The following is a 22095-nucleotide window of genomic DNA, read 5'->3' as shown; positions in this document are numbered from 1 at the left end:
GGGTAGGCCAGGTCAACTGAGATTTGTATAACTTCTTTGCAGAATGTAACTAGTTCTGGAGTAGCATTTATTTATTTATTTATTTTATAGTCTCTTGCTCTCTGAAAACTATCGTTTTCTCTCTATTTCACTTTCATTATTAGGTCATTCAGTGTGTATATGGGTATTTTTTGTTGTTAATTTTAGTTTGATATATTACTAACAGCACACATTTAAAAGCCCTTATTTTTCTTTTTTCAGTTCCTATGTTAGATTTGATATTATTCGAAGAATAATAACTAAGGTTTTTGGAAACGAAGTAGTCATGGTGATGGGGATTACAGACATAGATGACAAAATAATTAAAAGATCCAATGAGGTAAATATAAGATGTTTCCTTTGATAAAAACTTAGTGTTTAATGTAGTAAGTAGTCTTAAGCAACAACCTGGGTTTTGTTACTGCTGTTTAAAATCACAGGCTAATTGTCTCCTGGTCTCTCAGCTCATGGGCTAATGAAGGCTGGGTCTCTGGCAAAGCTGGCATATATAGCTCTGTGAGGGAGGCAATGAATACAGTTGTTCTTCAGTGAAAAGTAGGTACAACAAATTCCATACCATCAGCAACAGAGGCAGCCCTAGCTAGGCTTCTGCTAGAGGTTATTAGGGAAAGGGGAAAGTCGTGGGGGCTCTCATTAGCGTTGACAAGCTGCCTTAACTCTTTTCAGTCCTAGGGGTGGCGTACTAATGAACTTTGGACAGTTGTCCCCAATAGCTGCTGTTTAACAGATATCTAAATTGTTGCTGTTACCTTTGAAATTGGTCATCAAAGAAGACATTTGTTTTATAGGTAATCATGAAGCTTCCATCAGATCAAGTTGCAGAGGCTCAGCACCTCTCATTGGTTTCCCGAAGGAGCAAGCTATATAGTGAAATGGCCTGAGAGGCTGTGATGTACTTTTGGTGGAGTAACACCATAACATGTTCATATTTTTACAACTTAATTAGGATTAGCCCAGGACTTATTGACAGGGTCTGTCTCTTAGTTGTATGTACTATCTTTCTTAATGCTTTCCCAAGCTCTGAACTCAGATGGGACTACTCACAGGGTTAATGTGAAGGATAGGCATAAGTCTTACAGCACTGGGGTTCTAGATTGCTAAAGTAAAGGTAGTTTATAACTTTACCAAAGTTTTCACTGGTATCTCATGGCAGTTGGCTAAATTAAAAGCTTTGACTGTAAACTCTTCTCAGTGGGATGCTAATCAAATCAATTTTACCAGTGGAGCTTAGTGAATTACCAGTCTGCCTCTTTTTCTGCTTGATAAAATCCTTACAAGGTCACAAAATGTTAATAATACATAGCTAAAGTGTGAATGATAATTATTTTTGAAACATTTAAATTGAGTTTGGAGGAGATTAAATCCTGGTGACTTCTGCCTTCTGGGACATGAGGGAATTTGTCACAATTGATGTCAGCTGCAGGCTGCACGTTCTTTCCCTGAAGTAAGATCTATTGTAATGGTTAGTAAAAAATTAACTTGTAATGATTACAAGGAAAAAAATCCATTTAAAAAAAAACTTACAGTAAATGTAGAGAGGGTTCTCATTCACATTGTTATACTTTTGGTAAATAAGCTTTTGCTCATTCTTATTCTTCCCCTTAGGAATATTTTTTAATTGGCTGCAGGCCAGTGCCTTAAAATAGGACCAGCATCTCTTTCTTGATAATTTTTTACACAAGTATCATTGTGATCTTTTCCTGTAAACCAAAAGTTGATTTAATGTGTTTAAAAGAATTCTGATTCATTTGCTCCATTCTTTTGTCAAGACTAAAGGCTGCACTATGAAATAGTTTTAACAGTCAGAGCTTATGAACTATGTTAAACAAATCCGCCGCCTTTTTTCTATTTTTGCCAGGTCCCATATGTTGTGCTTTCAGGGGTGCTTTTACAGTTAGTAGAAAAGTGCCATACTGAAGTCTTCTCACCCTTTTGTGGGTATTTACAGAGAAGGAGGTGTTAGAGTGACAGTCAGTAACAAACCCCATGGTTAGGACTGTGGGTATGACCTAATATTGGGTGGGAAAAATCTTTAGAAGAGTTGTGGTAAGAATAGCACAAGTAATAGAAACCACACAACATTATTTAAATGTAAATCCTAGGTATGATTTGATGTACAGTAAAGTGTATTTACAGAACCAAGTCTCAGTTTAACAGTCTCTGGGTACCATGGTACTTCTAGATTGCTTGGTCTGTGTCTTTTTCCCCATTAGTCTTCTTCAGTGATTTGGGAGAGCTCCAGGTACAGCTCTTAGTCAAGCAGTGCCATGCAAAACGCAGAATGTGGTGCTTTGATCCTGGATTTGTAACCTCCCTGGGTAGCTTTTTGTATTGTCTTTTTATTTCCCTTCAATATCTTTAGAACATTTCTGTGAACTTCGTCTTCAGATGGCATTAGCTTGCTCTTTGTTTCAATGGGGATAAAGCACTTCTGAATAATATATTCTATAGGCATTTCTGCAGTAGCAGAAAGATTAGGTGACATAACAGGTCCCTTTTACACCTACTTCCTCCAACTGTTCTAGCTCATTAAAAAGATACTTAATAAAACTAGTTAGCAGCGATCCTGGTGTTTCACTGTAGACTAGAGGTTCCTTATATCTGATTCAGTGGGCATTAATCATTACCCTTTTTTTCCAGTTTTTAGTCCATATGCAAAGGAAGTGGAATTATTTTTTGAAGTAATTTTTGATGCTGTATCAGATGCTTTAAGAAAGCCCAGGTAGATGATTATTGCATCCTCTTCTCCACTTACGTTGACACTCAGTCCAGAAAGCCCTTAGTTTTGTCTGGAAAGATTTGTTCTTTATTTAGTAGTCATGTTATTAAACACTGCTCATTCCTTGTAGCCTTTAGATTTTGAATCTGATTGCTTTTGTAGTTCTGTTAACAGCAGTGTTTTTTGTTGTTTTAAAAAGAAATGCCAGGGTCCCCACCACCACCCAGCCAGGTATCCTGTGAATGGGGCTGCCACGGTGCAGATACACTCATCCCTTGCACTACGAGCACAATTGGTTCCCAACTTTGTGCTCATAGGCCAACATTCATAAGAGGGACACTTAATTCTCATTAAAATACAGGTACAAGTCTCTGATTAGTTCCTAGATCTCAGTGAAGGAGTGGCAGCAGGTGGCGCTGCTTTTGAAGGGTAAGTGAGCTTTGGGTTTGTGGGGGTTGGAAAAGGTTAAAGGCTGGGGGCAGTTTGGGGCCATGAATGGGAGGGAGGGTTAAAACCTGGTGGCTGGTTGGGTCCGTGGGGTGGGTGGGGTGGGGTTCAGGCTGCTGAAGGTTGGGTGTGTGGTCCGGAGGGGGTGGGGGAAGGTCAGGCTGTGACGGGTTATGTCTATGGGGTGTCGGGCTGGTGGGTGCAGGGTTGTTGGGCTGTCCCGGGCTGGCGGAGGGTGGAGAGGTCAGGCTGCCACAGGATGGTAGAGGGTGGGGGCGTCAGGCTGCCGCAGGGCTGGCGGAGGGCGGGGGGGTCAGGCTGCCGCAGGGCTGGCGGAGGGCGGGGGGGTCAGGCTGCCGCAGGGCTGGCGGAGGGCAGGGGGGTCAGGCTGTCACAGGGTGGTGGAGGCGGGGGGAAGGAGGGTCAGGCTGTCACAGGGTGGTGGAGGCGGGGGGCGTCAGGCTGCCACAGGGCGGTGGAGGTGGGCTGGCACAGGGATTAAGGTTGCCACAGGTTGGGGTTGTGGGGACAGTGGCAGGGGTCAAGCTGCTGCGGGGGGCGGTCAGGCTGCCATGGGTTGGGGCTGGCAGGGGGTGAGAGACATGGGGCTAGGGTAAGGCTCGTATTAGCAGGGGAGTTCACTTGTAGAGTGAACAAAGGTAAGGAAAAGTGTCCCTCTTTTAAGTGTCAAGTATCGGAGGGGTAGCTGTGTTAGTCTGGATCTGCAAAAGCAACGAGGTGTCCTGTGGCACCTTATAGACTAACAGAAATTTCTGTTAGTCTGTAAGGTGCCACAGGACCCCTTGTTGCTCTTTTAAGTGAGTACTCATTAGTAAAGTACTCGTTTAATGAGGGATGAGTGTATTCAGTACCAGCACAAAAAAGCACTGGTTAACAGAATACATTCTGGCAGAGCCACAGGTCAGTAGGCAAGGTTGAGGAAGGGCTCTCCCAGTGAGGTTGAGAGACAATGCCTTGTAGAGAAATCTCACTTATACTTCATGTGCTGAGATTCCTGTCAGGTGCTGTCTCCTAGACCTCATGCAGTGATTAACACTGAAGGGTCTAGTGTCTGAAACAACCCCTTTTTGGTTGCTAGACGAGAGAAGAAGCTTTCCTTTCACATCAAGCCTTCTCTCAACTGCAAGATATTGGAATACTCCTGTATTCTACCTCTTCACCTCAGTTCCTGGTTGTTCTGATGAGTTGTTCAAAAAGTGCTGAGCCAGGGGTTCTCAAACTGAGGGTTGGGACTTGTAAGGGGGTCATGAGCTTATTATACGGGTGGGGAAGGGTTGTCACAAGCTACCAGCCTCCACTCCAAGCCCCACTTTGCCTCCTGTATTTTTTAATGCTGTTAAATATATTTAAAAGTATTTTCAATTTATAAGGAGGAGGAGTTGCACTCAGAGGGAAGCTGTGTGAAGGGGGGTCACTAGTACAGTAAAAAAGTTTGAGCCATCGTGCAAAGCACTAGCGTGGTGCTAATCAGGCCCCTTTAAGATGTCCAGAATCACCTTTGAATATCTTGACCCAAGTGCCCGCTTCCAGTTGCTTATAACGTTCTTGAGTGGCATCTGCAGAATAAAGTGGGTATGTTTCTACTCACCTAATACCGAATGGTAGCAATAGAATTGATTTTTATTGTTAATTTCATTCTGTAGCTTTTGTCTGCTAGTTTAGAAAGACAGCCTTCCCTTGGCTCACATGCAGCAGGGTATGTTCCAAAACATAAGGACTAGAATCTTGAGTCCTGCAACAGTCAGTGACTTAGCACCTCTACTTCTGAGAGAAGGTTTTGTTCTGGTGAATTCTATAAGCGCTGGCAATCATGAGTATTTGAGACACATGCAACATAAAATGTGAACTGGCTCTGTATTTCTACTTAACTTAGTCGCTTTTGTAAAGATCCCTGTGCCGATCTGTCACCACAGTCTACATTACAAACCTGTAGATATTGTTGGAAGATCACTATGCTTTTCAAAATATTTCTGTTTGTTTCTCCAACTGCATTAAAGTATATGAGGAACAGCAATGAATAACTTAAATAGCATATTCATTTTCAATGATAAAAACATTCTGCTTGTGAGTCTCTGTACTGTTAATCTGGCATGTATCAGTAAGTGTTGTAAATTACTTTCATGCTCCAGGAAGTGGAGAAAGTCTTAGCATTGGAAGTGAAACCCTTTACTTAATAGAAATAAAGGGTGGTGGACTTAATTTTTAGTCATTTTTCTATGGAAGTATATGGACCAAAATGTTACTATAATTCAAACAGATAAATTTAATATCACTTTTATGCTATAGCTGTTTCATAGCCTCTCTACAGAATGTTAGATTAAAAAGCCTTCTTTACTTTTTTTAAAAACACCTCGGGGGCACTGTGACTCTTCCTGTTAGCTAGTAACTGACTGATAAGACTATAATATTTTATATTAGTTTGATTTATGATTCACTCATCTGCCCCTCTTCTACAGATGAACATATCACCATTAGCTCTTTCCCGGTTTTATGAGGAAGACTTTAAACAGGACATGGCTGCATTAAAGGTGCAAACATTTATTATTTGATCTTTTAAAAATGAAATGTTTATAATGTGCTTTTATTTATTAAGGGAACAATGACAACATGATTTTAAAGTATATTTTTGATTGACTAACTTAAAAATACTCCTGATGAATCATCCTTTCAATAGTATGGAGTGAACATTTTTAAGATATGTTTTTAAAAATCTTGTAAGATTTCATCTGATCCCTATGTATTTACATGTGTCTTTTGGCAAAGGAGAAACTGTCTCAAGGAGTGCATGTATGGTTTTTGGGGATAGGTACTGAATACTGCCTGTGTTTGGTTCATGCCTAGCACCAGGGGGCTTCATTCTTGGTTATCTCTGAGCACTACCATAATGGATATGACTAATAAACTTCAGAAAGGGCCTGATCTAAAGCCCACAGAAGTTCATGTGTGTCTTTGCATCTGGCTCAATGTGCTGCCAAATGTATAAAGTAAATAAGCTAGGAAAAGAATGGAGAAAAGTGCTTTTTTTCTGTAACTTTCCCATTATTGTCATCTTAGATGTGGTTCATAACAATAACATATACAACATCTTGAGAAAAAAAAATTGTATTTTTAAGTTGACAGTGTTCCTTGGAGCATCTGGCATTGGTTTAACTAAAACACCTTGCCAGCAACATATTCTTTTTGCTTCTATATTTAAGGTTCTTCCCCCAACAGTATATATGAGAGTGACTGAAAATATTCCTCAGATCATTTCTTTTATAAAACGAGTAATTGCTGGTGGTCATGCTTATGCAACCTCCAAAGGTAAGACTTTAACCAGTACAGTTTGATGTTAATTTGTATGCAAGAAATTCATTCTCTTAATTGGAGTTATTGTAACCCAGACATCTGTGTGTGGTTCAGTGTCTCTTGTAGTGGTACCTAGACCACCTCACAGAGATAGAATAAGTGTCCTTTGTAGCCTAAACTGAGAACCAGCTGGTCCTTAGCTCAAACTGCAGAGGTGACTGTACTAAGCTCCAGAGGTCCCAGGTTCAAGTCTCCCTGTGGGCAGTTACAATATGACTGTGCGACTTTGGGATCCATTCAGAAACTCTGTACCATCTCATCCCTTAATTAATAACTAATAAGGCAAATGCTGAGAATAATATGCTTGTTCTTAGCGTGGTATACTTATAGTGCAATTCAAATGTAACCGAGTCTTTAATATGGTCCTTTAAGGAAACTAGCTGCATTATGTAACGCCTGTGGGTGAAATCCTGGGCTATAAAACCATGGAACTGACACTTTTTGTGTGCATGATGAGAACCCATTAGTCCCAACAGGTAGAGGTGCATCCCCTATCCATGGCAGAGCACCCCTTTTGCAAAACAGAGTGCACGGTGGGGTTTTTAGAAGCAGGGTGGCTGGTTCCAGGAGGATCTCAGCTGCATGTTAACTATACGTGAGAGGTTTCGTTTGAGTCCAGAATGTTACAGTTAGTAATATGTGAGTGAGAGAGAACCCAGCATAACTTCCATATCATGGGGCGGGGGAAGGTTTGCAGGCCTGGCAGTTAGAAAAAATAATTTTAAAATTAGCAAACTTAATCTGCAGCCTTTGAGGCACCATAGACACAGAAGCTCTTTTTATTGCAGTTACTTTCCAGAGCAGAATGATTCTTCTAGGATATGGTACACAGATACCTTACGCAGGAAGAATGTTTATCTGTTTACCAGACTGACAAAATAAATGCCCTCTGTTTTTTCAATAAACCTCACTGTTTGTTTGTTTTCTAACAGGTAATGTTTATTTTGATGTCAAGTCTAGGGGCAATCGATATGGAAAGTTTGCTAGTATTTATCCTGATGTAGGAGGAGAAATGGGTATGTTGATATTGACTGGTTTGGATCAGTATTTTTGGTTCCGTCAAATGCATTTTCTAAGGTTTAACTAGCCTGTATATGAAAAACTAAAGCCATACGTACTGTGATTCTCTTAATTAGTGATACTTCTTTTGTAACTTTAATTCATAGGTAAGATTTATTTAGTGCTTATGGAAACTTTGACCTTTGTTTTTTTTTTCACTGCGTGTACTTTTTTCTCCTGTTACTTCACTTAAATACAGTTTTCTTGCTGGAAAATTGACAGGAAAGTTACTCTGCAGCCACTGGCTAACTTGTGTTTCAGAGAAATTATTGTTTTATATCTTCAAGGTTATCTTTTGAGTGGAACAGATTTAGAAGCACAGTAAACTGTTTTATTCGGTATTCAAATAAGTGGAGTTCTCAATTAACTGGCATTCCGTCCCACCGCAGCCATTCCCTTCGTACTCTGGCAGCCTGAGTGCGTGTGGAGCCAGCAACTCCTCCGTTGTTCCACCCAGTGCCCACTGCCCAGAGCGGCTCCCCAAGCAGCCATGTGGCAGCCATCCCCTGAGCAACTCCCCGCCCACTGCCTGCAGCCAGCAGCAGCTCCTCATGTGGTTGCAGCTCCCTGTGCGGTGGTGTGGTACCTCTCCTCCCTTCCCCGAGTAGCATGGCGCCCACCCCCGCCCCCTGAGCAACTCCCCAGCCAGTGCCTGCCACCCAAAGCAGCTCCCCACATGGCGCAGCCATGCCTAAGCCCTGCAAGCGGCTCTCCACTGTCCCCACCAGCAATGTAATGGGGCAGTGGTTGAGTGTGAGCCAGAGCTCGGGGTGGAGGAAGCTGAACTTTGTTGTCCGGCATATTTAAATATCCAGCAACCTCCCAGTCCTGGTGCTGCTGGATATGAAAGTGTTTACAATAGGTTAGATGTGAGCCTGTTAGTGGAAGCTAAGATCAGCCTGAACACTTGTACTTAAATAAAATGATATACCTTAGTCGTGTACGAGTTATTGACTTTAACACGAGGAAAATTGGTTGAAATTCTTTCTATGTGACACAGAATGTTGGGTTAAACGATCTAAGGCAGAGGTCAGCAACCTTTCCGAGACAGAGTGCCAAAAGTTGACCTTGGACCTCTATGCACGGTCGGAGTGCCAGTGACGCTTCTTAAAGTAACTAATAGTCCTGCTTACAACAGCTTCATTAATAAATGAAGCCGCAGAGCTTTTCTATTTAGGTGGTAGTTGGTAGCATTGGTTGGTCTTTTGTTAATCCACAGGCAGCATGGCTTTGAGAAAGCTACCAGCTGCATGGGGGGAGGAAGGATGGGGCTGAGCTCCCGCCTCATGTGCTGATGAAAATTGGCTCATGTGCCTCTCTTGGCATCTGTGCTGGGGGTTGCTGGCTCCTGATCTGCAAACCTTAAGGCCAAGAGGATTTCTTAGATGATAAGAGTTTGTTTCTAGTTCATGGTAGAATATTTAGGATATTATTTCTGTTGGACACTTTCCCTGTGTCTACACGTGCCCCTTCCTTTCAAAAGGGGCAAGTTAATGAGTGAGTTTGAAAGATGCTAATGAAGTGCTGCAATGAATATGCAGTGCCTCATTAACATAATGGCAGCCGCAGCGATTCGAAAGTGCGCATGTTCACTGCAGCGCCTCATTAGCATCTTTCGAACCCGCTCATTAACATGCCCCTTTCGAAAGGAAGGGGCACGCGTAGACCCAGCCTTTATGTCTAACATGTTTGTCCTTCTGGATAGGAAAAATAATGCCGAGGAAAGTGAAAGTGTGTCAGTTCAAGAATAAAATCTGAGTAGTTCCCTGGACTGACAATCTCAATGGTTTCATGCATTTACTATTTTTCGAGACTTACTCTGTTAACAAAAAACAAATTATTGACAGGTGATAGTGATAAGCAGCACATCCAAGATTTTGCCCTGTGGAAGGCAGCAAAGCCTCAAGAAATTTACTGGGCTTCTCCCTGGGGAAAAGGAAGACCTGGTTGGCACATCGAGTGCTCTACAATGTCAAGGTCAGATTTCCTAGTGTTTTTGTTTTTCTGTACATCTGTGTGCTTATGTGTGTGTGACTGACGTGGATTTTGTAACTGGATCAGGGAAAGGATATGACCATTTGTAACTTCACATAAAAATAAGAAATTGCTGATTATAAAGACTTGTGTTCAGCTTTGCAGAAAGTGAAACTGGACAAACATTGCTGAGATTTTAGTACAGTAAACTCTTTCATCTCCAGCAGCCCTGGGACCTGGAGGTTGCTGGATATTCAAATATTCTGGATAATAGAGAGGTATACCTAGCAAAGCATAACACTAAAGAAAAAGATTAGATATTAAGAAACAAACAACAATGTATGCAGAGTACTTGATTACATTGTACAATACACTGTAAAATTATACTGTATTTGCTGTATTTTATTTGTATTGATTTTCACTCTACTGTACTTTAGGAAAATGTAACTAAAATTTACTTGTGGCTAAAAGACCAGTTGTTTGAGAGTTCCAGATGATAGAATGCTGGATATGAAAGAGTTTGCTGTATTTCTTAATTTTTTTTTTCAGTTATGCTAATAAATTGGAGAAGCTTGAAGTGATTTGCTCTGGTGGTTACTACATTTCTTTACAAAGGCTCTTGGGATGTTTTGTTTTTGATCAGTAAATATTATTACAGTGCAGTGTTTGGAAGCCAACTGGATATTCACGCTGGTGGCATAGACCTTGCTTTCCCACATCATGAAAATGAAATTGCCCAATGTGAGGCTTATCATCAGTGTGAACAGTGGGGAAATTATTTTCTACATTCTGGTAAGTAACAATTCAAAATTAGTCTCAAATGTTGTATTTGGCTTTCATCTTTTCACAGCATTCTTTTATGACTTAAAATGGGGAGAAAAGCTTATGGCTTCCTGTTTTTGCTAAATGAATTAAGAGGGACAACCAAAAATGAAATCTACCTGAAATAAAACAAATTGACTCTCTTTTTAATAAGTTCAGAAATGAAGGCGTTTCTAATTAAAATGTGGTTTTTAGAAGTCTCTAAGTAATTACACGGCATTACCATGTGAGAGGGTTTGCCATGGATAAAACAAAGCTAAGGTAAAGTTAATTATTACTCTCTGAAGATACAGTCTCACAATTCTCACTCATCCTTGACCTGCTGTCCTTCAGAATTTTGATGTAGTGCATCTTTGTTATACTTCTCCAGAAAAATAGAAAAGATTTATGTATGCACAAGTTGAACCTCTGTAGTCCAGCACTCTCAGGACCTAACTGGTGCCAAACGAGCAAATTTGCCAGACCACAGTAGGTCCACATTGTCAAACAGCATGACCAACACTCCCACTGTTTCCTGGGCTCTTAGAAGATATTTAGGGGTAAATTACAGCTAAATAACAGCACAGAACGCTGAGATTCAGGACTGGTGGCTGTCAACAAAGTTTATGGGACCACAGGAAACTTGGCCATACTCATGATAAGTGGTCGTCGGGCTAACTAAAATCATGCCTGATTGCAGATGTTGACAAATGAGAGAGTACTGGATTAGAGAGTCTCAACCTGCAGTTTGGTATACATCTGTCTATATTCCTAAACACAGAAAAAAAACATCCTCTTGTTATGAGAACCCTCAGACCTGAGGGGAGGTGAGTGGGGGAGGTAGGTGAGTCAGAAGTCTGTGAGATGATGTCTGATTACAGTTTTTAGAAGCACCAGAATTGGTAGGGAGTACAAATCAATCTGAGTCCATTAACTCTCGGCATCAGGTGTACTTGGCTTGAAATGAAGTGTTCAGTAGAAAGCTATAAACAGAGCGGCAGAATTTATAAATGTAGTAAATAAATTTGAGTCATGGTAGGGTTAGTTAACTGTTCTTCAGGAAAACAAGACCTGAGGATAATGCTCAGGTGTATAACCAGATTAACAAATAACCCCCCACATCCACAAGGTACTTTCCAACAGAGAAGCGCCTGGGTTAAAGAAAGATACTGGAGTTCTGAATATGTAACTATTCTGCTGTTGACGTACCTCAAAATTCACTGTATCCACTAAATTCTGCTGAGAAAATTTATCTATTAGTAGCATCATTTTGAGTCATGAGAACAGAAACAAGATAGAGTCTAATACACTCTATAATTGACGTCCTTTTTATGCTCTCCTGTTCTGTCCTGGGGGGAGGGTGTGTAGGTGGGGGGAATTCAAACAAAGATTTCTTCCTTTTGCCTCCTAGTCTTTTTTTTCAGTCTTGTTTCTCCACCACTCACCACAGTGATAGTATTGCTCAGGCTATTTGGACCTTGCTCGCTTGGTCCTTTATCTTTAAATGTCCTGTAAAGCCATGGGAGCAATGCATCAGCTGGTCTAAACTGTCATAAGTCCATTAAAGCCTTTCTTTCTAGCTTCCTGTATCATCTTCTTCATGATCCAAACAATCCACATTGTCTCCCGTGGTAGGTTTGACAAACCAGTCAATTTAGATCTTAATGGGATTCACATGCCCCTTGCTTTATCTCTTAGCACTGGTGAGCACCAGAGACAGCTGAATTGCCATATCAACTGTCTGTTTTATGGCAAACCATTTTCAAATGTGTTTTAAAATTGGCTCAGGCCATATTGATTTTAAATGCTCTCTTCTCGATGTGAACTTTATTTAAATGTAGCAACCATGATCTAGCCTCTGCAGCCTTAACTGATGTTAATCATAGTTTGGCACTGTCAGCACTGTCCCAGAGGGGAAAAGAAATAACTCAAGGACAAGTTAAAGCATACTTCTGCATGCCCTCTGCAGAGTGGCGAGTGGGGAGATTTAGCATGGAATTATTCAGATGTCTGCTGTGGATGGACTCATATTGCTGACTGCCTTGGTCTCTTACTCCCACACTCTTACGGAACTCAACATGAGAAGGATGGAGTGTGAGGTAACTTGTTAACCTGTTAAGGCAAAAGATCTTTTTCAAACAGCTGTCTTGTTGGTTTTGTCTAAATAGGCTCTGTGAAGAGAACAAACCCTTGTCTCTCACAGTCTCCTGTTCATGGCATTGCTCTGTATAGTGCCACGCTTTGTTGCCCTGAGGAAGAACACTCCTCACAAATCTTTGTGCAATATTTTGAGATGATTTTGCTCTGCATTAGGCTTTGCCACTGCATCATCTTGTGCTGGTGCTGGAAGTGGTACCAGAAATACCTGCCCTATGGTTTTCTTTCCCACCATGGTCATTCTGACTTTTTTCAAAGTTGGTGGTAATAAAGCCTGATTCTGCATCCCCCACCTTGTAGAGTACTGCTTTTTCATGCAAGAAGTCCCATTTTGTTCACTGAACTACTCAGATGAGTAATGACTGCAGAAAAAAAACTATTGTATATGGTAAATAAACACTGGCCTACCACAAACTGCTTAAACCAGGGCGGGCAAAATACAACCCACGAGTCAGATCTGGCCCACCAAAGCCTCAGATCCAGCTTCCCACAGTCCTCTGGGCTGCTAATGTCTTGTGGCATAGCAGGACCTTGGGGCAGGCTGCTTGCCTACTGCTCAAAGCGGTTGACGGTTGGGGTCGGCCTGTACATTTCTTTGTGGTGTGCGTCCCATGGGGTGGCTTCCACACGTCGCCCTTGCACCCAGCGCAATCCTTGCTGCCTGCGGAGGGGTCCACCGCCCCTCAGGGGCATGCAGTGCAGGGACACACATGGGCCCAGCAGCCAGCTGCTTTGAGTGGCTTGTGGAGCACAGTAGGCAGGGAGCCTGTCCAGGGGTTTACTGGGGCTGCTGGCCTTGAGACACAAAGGGTGAGCACTTTCCAGCCAGACCTGCACCTGGTATCCCATGCCTTCCCGCACCCTAGCTCCCTACCCAGGTCACAACCCAAGCCCTCTGTACCCCTGCCCATGGTCACAACTCCCTTCCGGATCCTGCACCTCCTCGTACCCCTGCCCGAGTTCAGAATCCACACCTGCATCCAACCCCCACCCAACCCTGCACCCCAATGTCAACATCCCCTCCCCTTCACTCAAATTCTCTCCCAGACCCTCCCCCTGTACCCTGATCCACTATGCCAAGCTCTTTCCTGAACCCAAACTCCATCCCGTACTCTGTGTCTCCTCCATAGAAAAGTGCAGCCCTTGACAAGTTTCCAAAATCTTGCAGTGGTCCCCACATAAAAGAAGTATTGACCACATCTGTCTTAAACAATGGATTTAAGCTCATGTATTTGCAGAGTAATCAGAATGAGATAAAAGAACAATAGAACCAAAATTTCCATAATAGTTCTGCTTTGGAGGAAACTGTTGATGCATTTGGGAATAACTGTGATATTGGAGCCACAGTTGATCAGATTTCCAAATGCCACTCTTGGTTTAAACTCAGTCTGTAACCCAATATCTCTGAGCTTAACTTTCTGAGATCAAATGTAAACAGTACTCACACGTGGATTCATACTGTTGCAACTAAGCCTTGTCATTTGAAAAACAATTCCCTAACCTGTGATCACAAAGTATTAGCTTTCATGTCAATATAAAAGTGTCCATTTTTTCTTCTGCCTCTTAATAGGCAAGTATCCCCTTGATGGGGCCAGTTGAAATTTTAAAACTTACTAGCCAGCTCTTTGGGACAGGGACTGTCATTTTTTTTGGGGGGGTGGGGTTTGTACAATGTTTAGCACAGGGAGAGTCGCTATGACAATAATAATAATAATAATAATAATAATAATAATACACTGGTGCTGTGGCTCTGATTGTTTCATATATTTGCAATTGCCATGGTTAAATTGAATGCTGGTTTCAACTCCAACTGTAGAATATGTTATAAATTAACAATTGGGCTTTGTCTAAGTGGCATTTCATTATCTACAAGGGGTGAGCTTGTTCCCTAAATCCAGATGATTTCAGTTTTTTCCCTCATGAAGGATGTTCACTGCTTTGCAGTGAAGGGTTCTAGCTGGCTGTACCCTTTCAGTTTTATTCTTAAATGTTGTTAGTCAAAGGGTAGAAATATTCTTGTCTAGCGAAGAATGGAGGATTCTGAGTTCTCTCAGAAAGAAAGAAAAAGCTGGATCCCAGTGAGAATTCAGCTGATGATGATTCTCTGGAAGCCAATAAATTACATTCTTTCAGGTAAGAAGTGCTGCTGGTGGAGGAGGTGGTGAATTATTTAGGACAAATGATTAAGCTTCAGAAATTATTCTGCTAACGCTCTGGAATACTGGCAGGCTCAGAATCATAAGAGCAGTCCCCATTAGAAGAAAATCCCTGCAGTGAGGATAAATCTTCTTCTAAGGATTTTATTTTTAGCCTGCTCATCCTCTGGGAAACATCTCACAACACAGTTGGGAAAATCCTGATATTTTAGATTCTTTAATGGAACTATTCTCTGCCAGTGGTGGCATTCATTTGCATAGAAGAGTGGGATTTGAAATGAGTCAAAGGTTGCCAGTGCCTAATTATGAAGCCACGTGATACAGGTATAGTGGTCAAAAATTTAAAACCCTCTTTCCTAAAATTAAGTCTTAAATTCATAGATTGACACATACATAAAAATGGCCTGATTTTTACACATTCAGCGCAGCATGAGTTTCCACTGAAGTCAGAGCTGCAGGTGCTCAATTGCTCCGAAAATCTGGCCCCTTTTGTTTAGGTGTCTAACTTTAGTATATGTGGCTCCTGTGTGTTGCTTTTCGGCAGTAGATCTCAAAGCACTTTTTAGAGAGTTCTGTATTATCCCCCTATTTTATAGATGGGGAAGCTAAGGCGCTGAGCCACAGGTGTGACTAGATGCCCGGGTGTGAAAATTATGGCCTTTTCACAGTAGACCGACATTTCTTCTGATCACGTTTTCTAGTACTAAGGACAAAATCTTGCAGAGAGGATCTCGTTTTGATGGCAGAACCCTTTTAAACCATTCTCACACCTGTGGCTCTCTGACTGCTCTCCTGCCTTTAAAACTGTCCTTTGTGCAAATTCTGTTTCCAGTTGAGGAGGATGGGGTTGGATGCATTCTTCCGGGAGATAGTCTCCACTGATTCTTAACCAGCCACAGTTGTCACTACAAAGTGCTACGTTGTCCACACTGAGCTCTGTGGACTGCCCTGCTTCTGTTTATGTGTACGTGTACATGCATGCGCGCACGCGCACACACACAGAACAAATAAACTATAAATCAGTATTACCACTGAATAACATAAATCTTGTACAGTTAGATTATTCAAGAGTACAAGGAGTAGATCCTCAGCTACTGTCTCAGAGAAACAAAATAATCATGTCACATACTATTCTGGAAGAGCGTTCTGAATGCAATAAAAGATGGGCACAGGAGAGTGGTGATTTGAGAAGGGAGCAGAAATAATTGGATTGGTTGCAGAATTATTGTAATTTAATAGAAAGGAAAATTCCATTATTTCTGTCCACAGTACAGCATTGCTCTTACTGCCATGTTTAGTGCCATCAGATCCTGAGAGGAGCTGACCACCTGTGAGTTGAATGGAAGGTGCGACTACTCAGTAACTTTCAAGATTAGTCTCTTAATGCAAACTGCTGGCTCAAGCCTTTTAACCGTAAATTTTGAAGTAGTGCTGAGTCCTTTTTTCTTGGCTACACTTTTAGGCTAAGCCATACTCAGCACCAGTTCAGCTGCACAAATTCCTTGCGCTCATTGTCAGCAGTGCATGGTTTTGCTAATGTAAGCAAGACCCAAGAGTGTGGGTATAGATCTGAAAGGAGTTCTACCAAATGTGGATGGCATTACACAGAGCTAAGCTACATGCTATCCCAAGTCCAGGGCATACTTCTGGAGGAATTCTGCATCAGAATATTAAAAGTTGTGGGCACGTTATTTTAAAATTCTGCATATTATTTGTCAGAAAACATAAAATAATTATACTAATTTCGATTATTTCAGTAATTTATTTCAAAATTCTTGTCAGCAAGTTTGTGTCTGCAATAATACAGACAACAAAAAAGACCCAGGAAATGTTTTTTGACAAATAGATTCCTGACTAGGTATATTAATACAGAACTTGGATTAATTAGTTTAAACTAAAATACAGAAATGTGTGTTCCGTACCCCTCAGAAACACTGCAAAGGCTCTGGGGTGACAGAGGAAGTGAGGGAGATGGAAGCCTGGGAGTAAATCCGGAGGGTGGCTGGGTGTGGGGGTGTGAAGTATAGAATAGTTGGGGTTTTTTTGGGGTGGGGAGGGGGAGAGTTGGAAAGTCTTCCAGTACAGGGAGCCCCCCCAGTGAAGACCCTGGCTAATCCCTAATCCCTCAGATTCATTCAGACACATCTGCTCTGTCTCTCTCTTTCCCTGTCTGCCACACTTCCCTTCATGTGCACACACACTTACCCTCTGAAACTCAGTCCGTGACCTCCCCCAGCAGCCCTACATGCCCAACTTTCTGTCCCCTCTCATTCCCCCCCTTCAGTATGTCACTGTGAGAAGAACAGCCTGTGCCATCTTCCTTGCTGGCTACGCTGGACCCATGACCCAGCTGCCTATCTTCTGGTGCCCCAACAACCTCTGTTGGGCAAAAAAGGTGCAATTGCAGCACCTTTTTAGCAGAATGTATTACTCTGCAGAGAAAAAAGTCTGTGGTAGACATGAATTCTGCACATGCCCAGTGGTGCATGTTTCAATATGGATGGCTGTTGCCTCTCCTCTGCTCAAGGTCTGCGAACTCAGAGCTTATTTCAGTCTGTAAAATTCAGCTATTAAATAGCGTAGGGTACGTGGAAAGTATCGGAGAGGTAGCCGTGCTAGTCAGTATCTTGGAGAACAACAAGAAGTCCTGTGGCACCTTATAGAGTAACGTATTTTGGAGCGTAAGCTTTGGTGGGAAGTGGGTCTTTGCCCACGAAAACTCATGCTCCAAAATATCTGTTAGTCTACAAGGTGCGACAGGACTTCTTGTTGTTCTCTAGGGTATGTGGAGTTTAATTGAAAACAACAACCAACCGATCCCCCCAAACATGCTAAAGTGAATCAGCCCAACACATCAAAATGTGAGTTCCCACTTCCAGGTAAATTCTACCCTCTTAACCCTTCACTTTAATCATTGTCTGAACCTGATAAAATACATTGACTACTGAGGGTTGGCACATTAACGTTGTAGTGAATGAAAGCGGGCAGTAGGTTTCAGAATAGAGGCCCCTTCTCTGGAAGTCCTGTTGCCGACCTCTTTAAATTGCAGGAGAGCAATAAATAACACTCCCTTATACAATTTGGTTCTCTGTGCTGCTCAATGTGTGTTGGAGAGGGAAGGAAGCAGTTTATCTGTGATTACTTACAGAGATGTCAGATTTACAGCATAGGTATAACCATGATGGAGGAGGCGCATACAGTCACATGAGCAGGTTTTCCACAGTGGGTGCATTTTACAGGGCTTGCCTTCTGTTAATTGGGACTGTCCTGTTGTGTTAGAGGGACAGCCAGGGATAGATACCTGTTTTGCGTGACTTAAGATGCAATCCCTGATGCAGCATATTATTTTCAGCATATATTCAGACTGCCCCTTCCGTTCACTTTTTTCCTATTTTCCCACTAATAGTTTGCATCAGTTTTGTCTCTTGAAGTATCTCTAAGCCCAGATGTTCAGGAGAGAAACTTCTCCAGTAACCTTTACTTTGGGAAGCTGCGTTAAAATGTTTTGATTATTTTTCAAAATCTTTGGTTTGCTTTCAAGTTCTTTTAAGGTGGAACGTCATTGTGTATATGTGACCTGCTTTATATCTTGCCAGCCATTTTTCATCTATCACAGAACATTCAGTATCGCTTGTTCCTATGAAATTTTACATTTGGTGGAGATCTGTCTGTCTCCTCCCTACTTGGAAACTTGCCTATTTTGTGTGGCGGCTGTTGTTAGGCAAAGCTTTTGAATTAGTTGTCTGGCTGTTGTGTTACACTTTTATTCCATTTTGAAATTGGATTGGAAAATGCCTTGCTTTGCATGGAGATACTATACTTATGAGGAGGGTTTAGTGGCCTCCAAATACTATTGTAGGATGTCAAGAGGTAAGAGTGTTTTCTGTGCTTATGTAGACGTGTGTTTGAGTGTTTCTGTTGAAAGCAAGCTATTTGTTGTCTGCCATTCCATTAGTTCTGTTTCTTTAAATTGGAAGAAATGTGTGAAATGCACACATCCAAAGCTCTGGGTGCATAGTGGTGTAGGATTTTAGATAAAGCTCTGTCTAAAAATACAAAGCACTGCATTGAAACCATTGTGACACATGCATCTAAGTATATTCAATCTCCAGTTCCTCAAAGCAGAGTTTTGTTTTATTTTTTTAATTTGCCACTCATTCAGAAGCAAAAACTAATTTAATCATATTTTTCTTCCAGGGCATTTGCTTATTAAAGGAAATCAAGAAAAAATGTCAAAATCATTAAAAAACTACATTACAATTAAGGTAACGTTGTTATAAACTAAAGTTTTTTGCGAAGGTTTGTAGTCTATGGGTGCATCTACACTAGGAACTAACTTGGAAGATAACTTTGAAGTTGGGCACTACATCAAAGTAGCCAGCAGAGTCTCTACACACATTTTTCCATTACTTTGAGGTTAACTTCAAAGTAGGGAGCCCAACGTCGAAGTCCTTACTCCATACCTGGGAATGGAGTAGTGCCCTACTTCAAAGTAGGGTGTGTAGACACTCAACTTTGAAGTTGCTTACTTCAGAGTAAGCAACTTGGAAGTTATTTTTGTAGTGTAGACACAGCTTATAATTTATTATGGCCCTGATTTAGGAATACACATGGACACATGCTCCCACTATGTGTTTAAATCCTGCCCTGTATAGGAATGCTTTCTCCATGTTTCCAGACCTGAAGAAGGGCTCTGTGTAGCTTTGAAAGGATGTCTCTCTCATCAACAAAAATTGTTTCCCCAAATTGGGGTCTTCGTCCCTATTGTGTCATATATGGGCATATTAACCTCTGTTGCCAGTATGAAATCTGCTCTTACTCAAGGGTTGCTTAGAGTCCTAAAGACGAGGCAGTGGGTCATGTCAAATGATATAGCTCAGTTTTCTTCAAACAGTGAATTTGATACTCTTGTCTTAACATACGCGAGCAAAGGTCTGTATTGTGGAACATAGCACTCATGCCATCTATTTAACTGATCAGCTGGCAAGCAGGCCCAAAGTTATTAACATATGATATGCATATTCTTTTTACAGTTTGAGGATACTACTTTTTTGAGACCTCGTGCCTTATTTTATATAACATGAAGCAGGATTTGATAACATAGACCCTTTTATGTGGCACTGACCTGTATCTTCCGTGCCATTCTCTTAATTTCATATTTAATGTCAAGTGCCAGAAGTAGGTCTTTTTCAGCCTGCGTGATCCTGTTGGTACTATTATATTAGACAGGCCTAGGCTTTTGCCAAAAGCAGCTTTCTTAGCTAACTCTGTTGAAACAGTCGCTTTTGGTGGCTCCTGTCTGTATGTTTGTTAGTGGGTTTAACCACACTTCTTTGAAGTGGTGTGTAACGTAGTTTGTCCTTGAGTACATGTACTATCAAGCTGTGTTTAGCACTAATTCAGATACACTCAGTTATGACTTCCATTGTCAGCAATGGTTTTATCCTGCATGTAGACAAGGATTAAAAGGCTGTCTCAGCACATGCATTCCTCTCATTCTCTACCCTCCTGGAAGACTAATTATAATCCTTTGAAAATCAGAGTGCAGTGTGAGCTGCTTTAATCTTAATTCTCCTGGTGCTGTCTGTGTACAGCTAAGTCTCATGTCCTCTAGGAAAATTATCCATCGCTTACAATTTTGACAGTAATTTCCTAGTGTAGGCAGGTGCCGGAGAGGAGCTGGTGGAATGAGGGTGACCGCAATAAGCACAACTTTAACAAAAAAAAAAAAAAAAAAAGACATCATCCTCAACTGCATGTCTAATGGAATGTTCTGTGCTGACAGAATGTGCTTGGGAAGGTGAAGGGAACTTTGTCATAGCAAATAATTTTTACATCCAGGGCAAGTCAGATACATTTAATATTAAATAACTGTTGACTCAGCATTCCTCCCTGCAGTACCTCATGGGTAATTTTTCTTTAGTCTAAATCTACATAGATTAGGTGGGATTAATGAATGTAATTCTGTCCTGTAGGTAATTTTCAGACCAGTGAACCAAACTTCTTCCCATTTAGTCATTCTGCATCTTGAATCTTAAGCCCCATGTGGGACTTTTTCGTGTGCGTTCTGAAATATTCAAGGCTTGGGTGATCCTTCCTACTGTCTTCCCTTTGTCTCCCCTGCCAACAACACACTGAACACGCTGCAAATAGTCAGTGAGGCATGGCTTTCTTTTTCCTGCAGCCATGTTGGATGCCCTTGATCAAGTGGTGCTTATCCGCAGTATTCCACATGCACAAGCCTTCTGGTTTGTTAGAACAGCTCTTCATATTCTTCCCTCCAAATCAGTTTTGTTTGAATATTTTCAGTTTTCCCACACATCCTGTTTTGAACAGAGACTTGTTTTCACTCAAAACATAGTTTAAATAACAACTTTTTCTATATATTCTCTTCCAATTTAAATAATTCATAAGGTCCTTGCCCCCAGCTCAGAGTTTTCATTTATATAATGTACTTCCTTCCTTAAGCATTTTATTCTCCTACCACGGTGTTCTCAGGCACTTTGAATTTACTGAGTTTATATAAAGTGTACGGACAAATGATTCTCTCAGTCTAGTTCTTGATTTAACTTAGCCTTGATTGCCCCAACTGTTTCTTTTTTCATTGTAGACACTGTACATGCTCAACATTTGGTGCCTTCACTATGCCGCTTGCTTTAATATGAAACAGAAGCTAACTTTCCATATGTATTTCTTTACTTTCCCATTTTTTCATACGTGTGCTAACTCCTCATTGCAGTGCTATAAAATTCAGCCAAACCTTGACTACCTCTCATCTGCTAATTTTAAAAGATCGTGAGCATAGCATTCACTGCTACGTGCCTCTCTTCGTGGTGAGCAGGCTTGTTAAGTGATGGATCATTTTCAAATAAACTATCACAACTGGAAATGGTTCTTTAGAAGACAGTCAAATTCTTTATGAATGGAGTTTTAAAGCAACCTTAACATTAATCTAAAATGAGGGAGTTGGCCTCTGAATGAATAGGATTTTGACAATCTGTATGGATAAATCTAGAACAGGAAGAAATTAACTTCCATACACTCCCAATTTTCCTTCTATTCTTACATACTCTCATCCCCTGCAACAAATTAAACTCTAATCCAGTTCACTAAACCCAACATTCTGGGGGTGAAGCTAGCAAGGGTACCTTGGTTCCCCCATCCCTTTCCGCCTGACTTCTGTTGTTTCTAAATCTCAGCAGAACATTTCAGGTTTACATTTCTCTTTGTTCTTCATGCTGTATGTTAGTTTGGGATGATCACAGTGGTGAAAATTTAATTTAATAATGTATCTTTCTGTGCTTTAAATTGTCAGCTGATATTACCTTGTTTAATTCTTCTGCAAATAAACTTTAAAGTTGAAAGATTACAATA

General features: G+C 41.3%; 1 protein-coding gene across 5 annotated transcripts in view; it reads left to right on the top strand.

Annotated features, from left to right (window-relative positions):
• The window catches only part of CARS2 (cysteinyl-tRNA synthetase 2, mitochondrial), a 54479-nt gene that overhangs the window by 13049 nt on the left and 19335 nt on the right, over positions 1-22095 (top strand). For 3 of the 5 annotated variants that reach the window (XM_074990223.1, XM_074990214.1, XM_074990233.1), the window contains exons 3-9: positions 241-358; positions 5683-5754; positions 6424-6529; positions 7507-7590; positions 9481-9610; positions 10266-10399; positions 18919-18986. In XM_074990223.1, the coding sequence (XP_074846324.1) occupies positions 241-358; positions 5683-5754; positions 6424-6529; positions 7507-7590; positions 9481-9610; positions 10266-10399; positions 18919-18986 (712 nt within the window). The remainder of the gene's footprint in view (positions 1-240; positions 359-5682; positions 5755-6423; positions 6530-7506; positions 7591-9480; positions 9611-10265; positions 10400-18918; positions 18987-22095) is intronic. The other 2 variants (XM_074990243.1, XM_074990253.1) reach the window with 1 other exon arrangement.

Source organism: Carettochelys insculpta, chromosome 1, assembly GCF_033958435.1.
Source record: "Carettochelys insculpta isolate YL-2023 chromosome 1, ASM3395843v1, whole genome shotgun sequence".
NCBI classification, from domain to species: Eukaryota; Metazoa; Chordata; order Testudines; family Carettochelyidae; genus Carettochelys; species Carettochelys insculpta.
The sequence above is the reverse complement of the archived record's forward strand: the minus strand, read 5'-3'. Positions and strand labels throughout refer to the sequence as shown.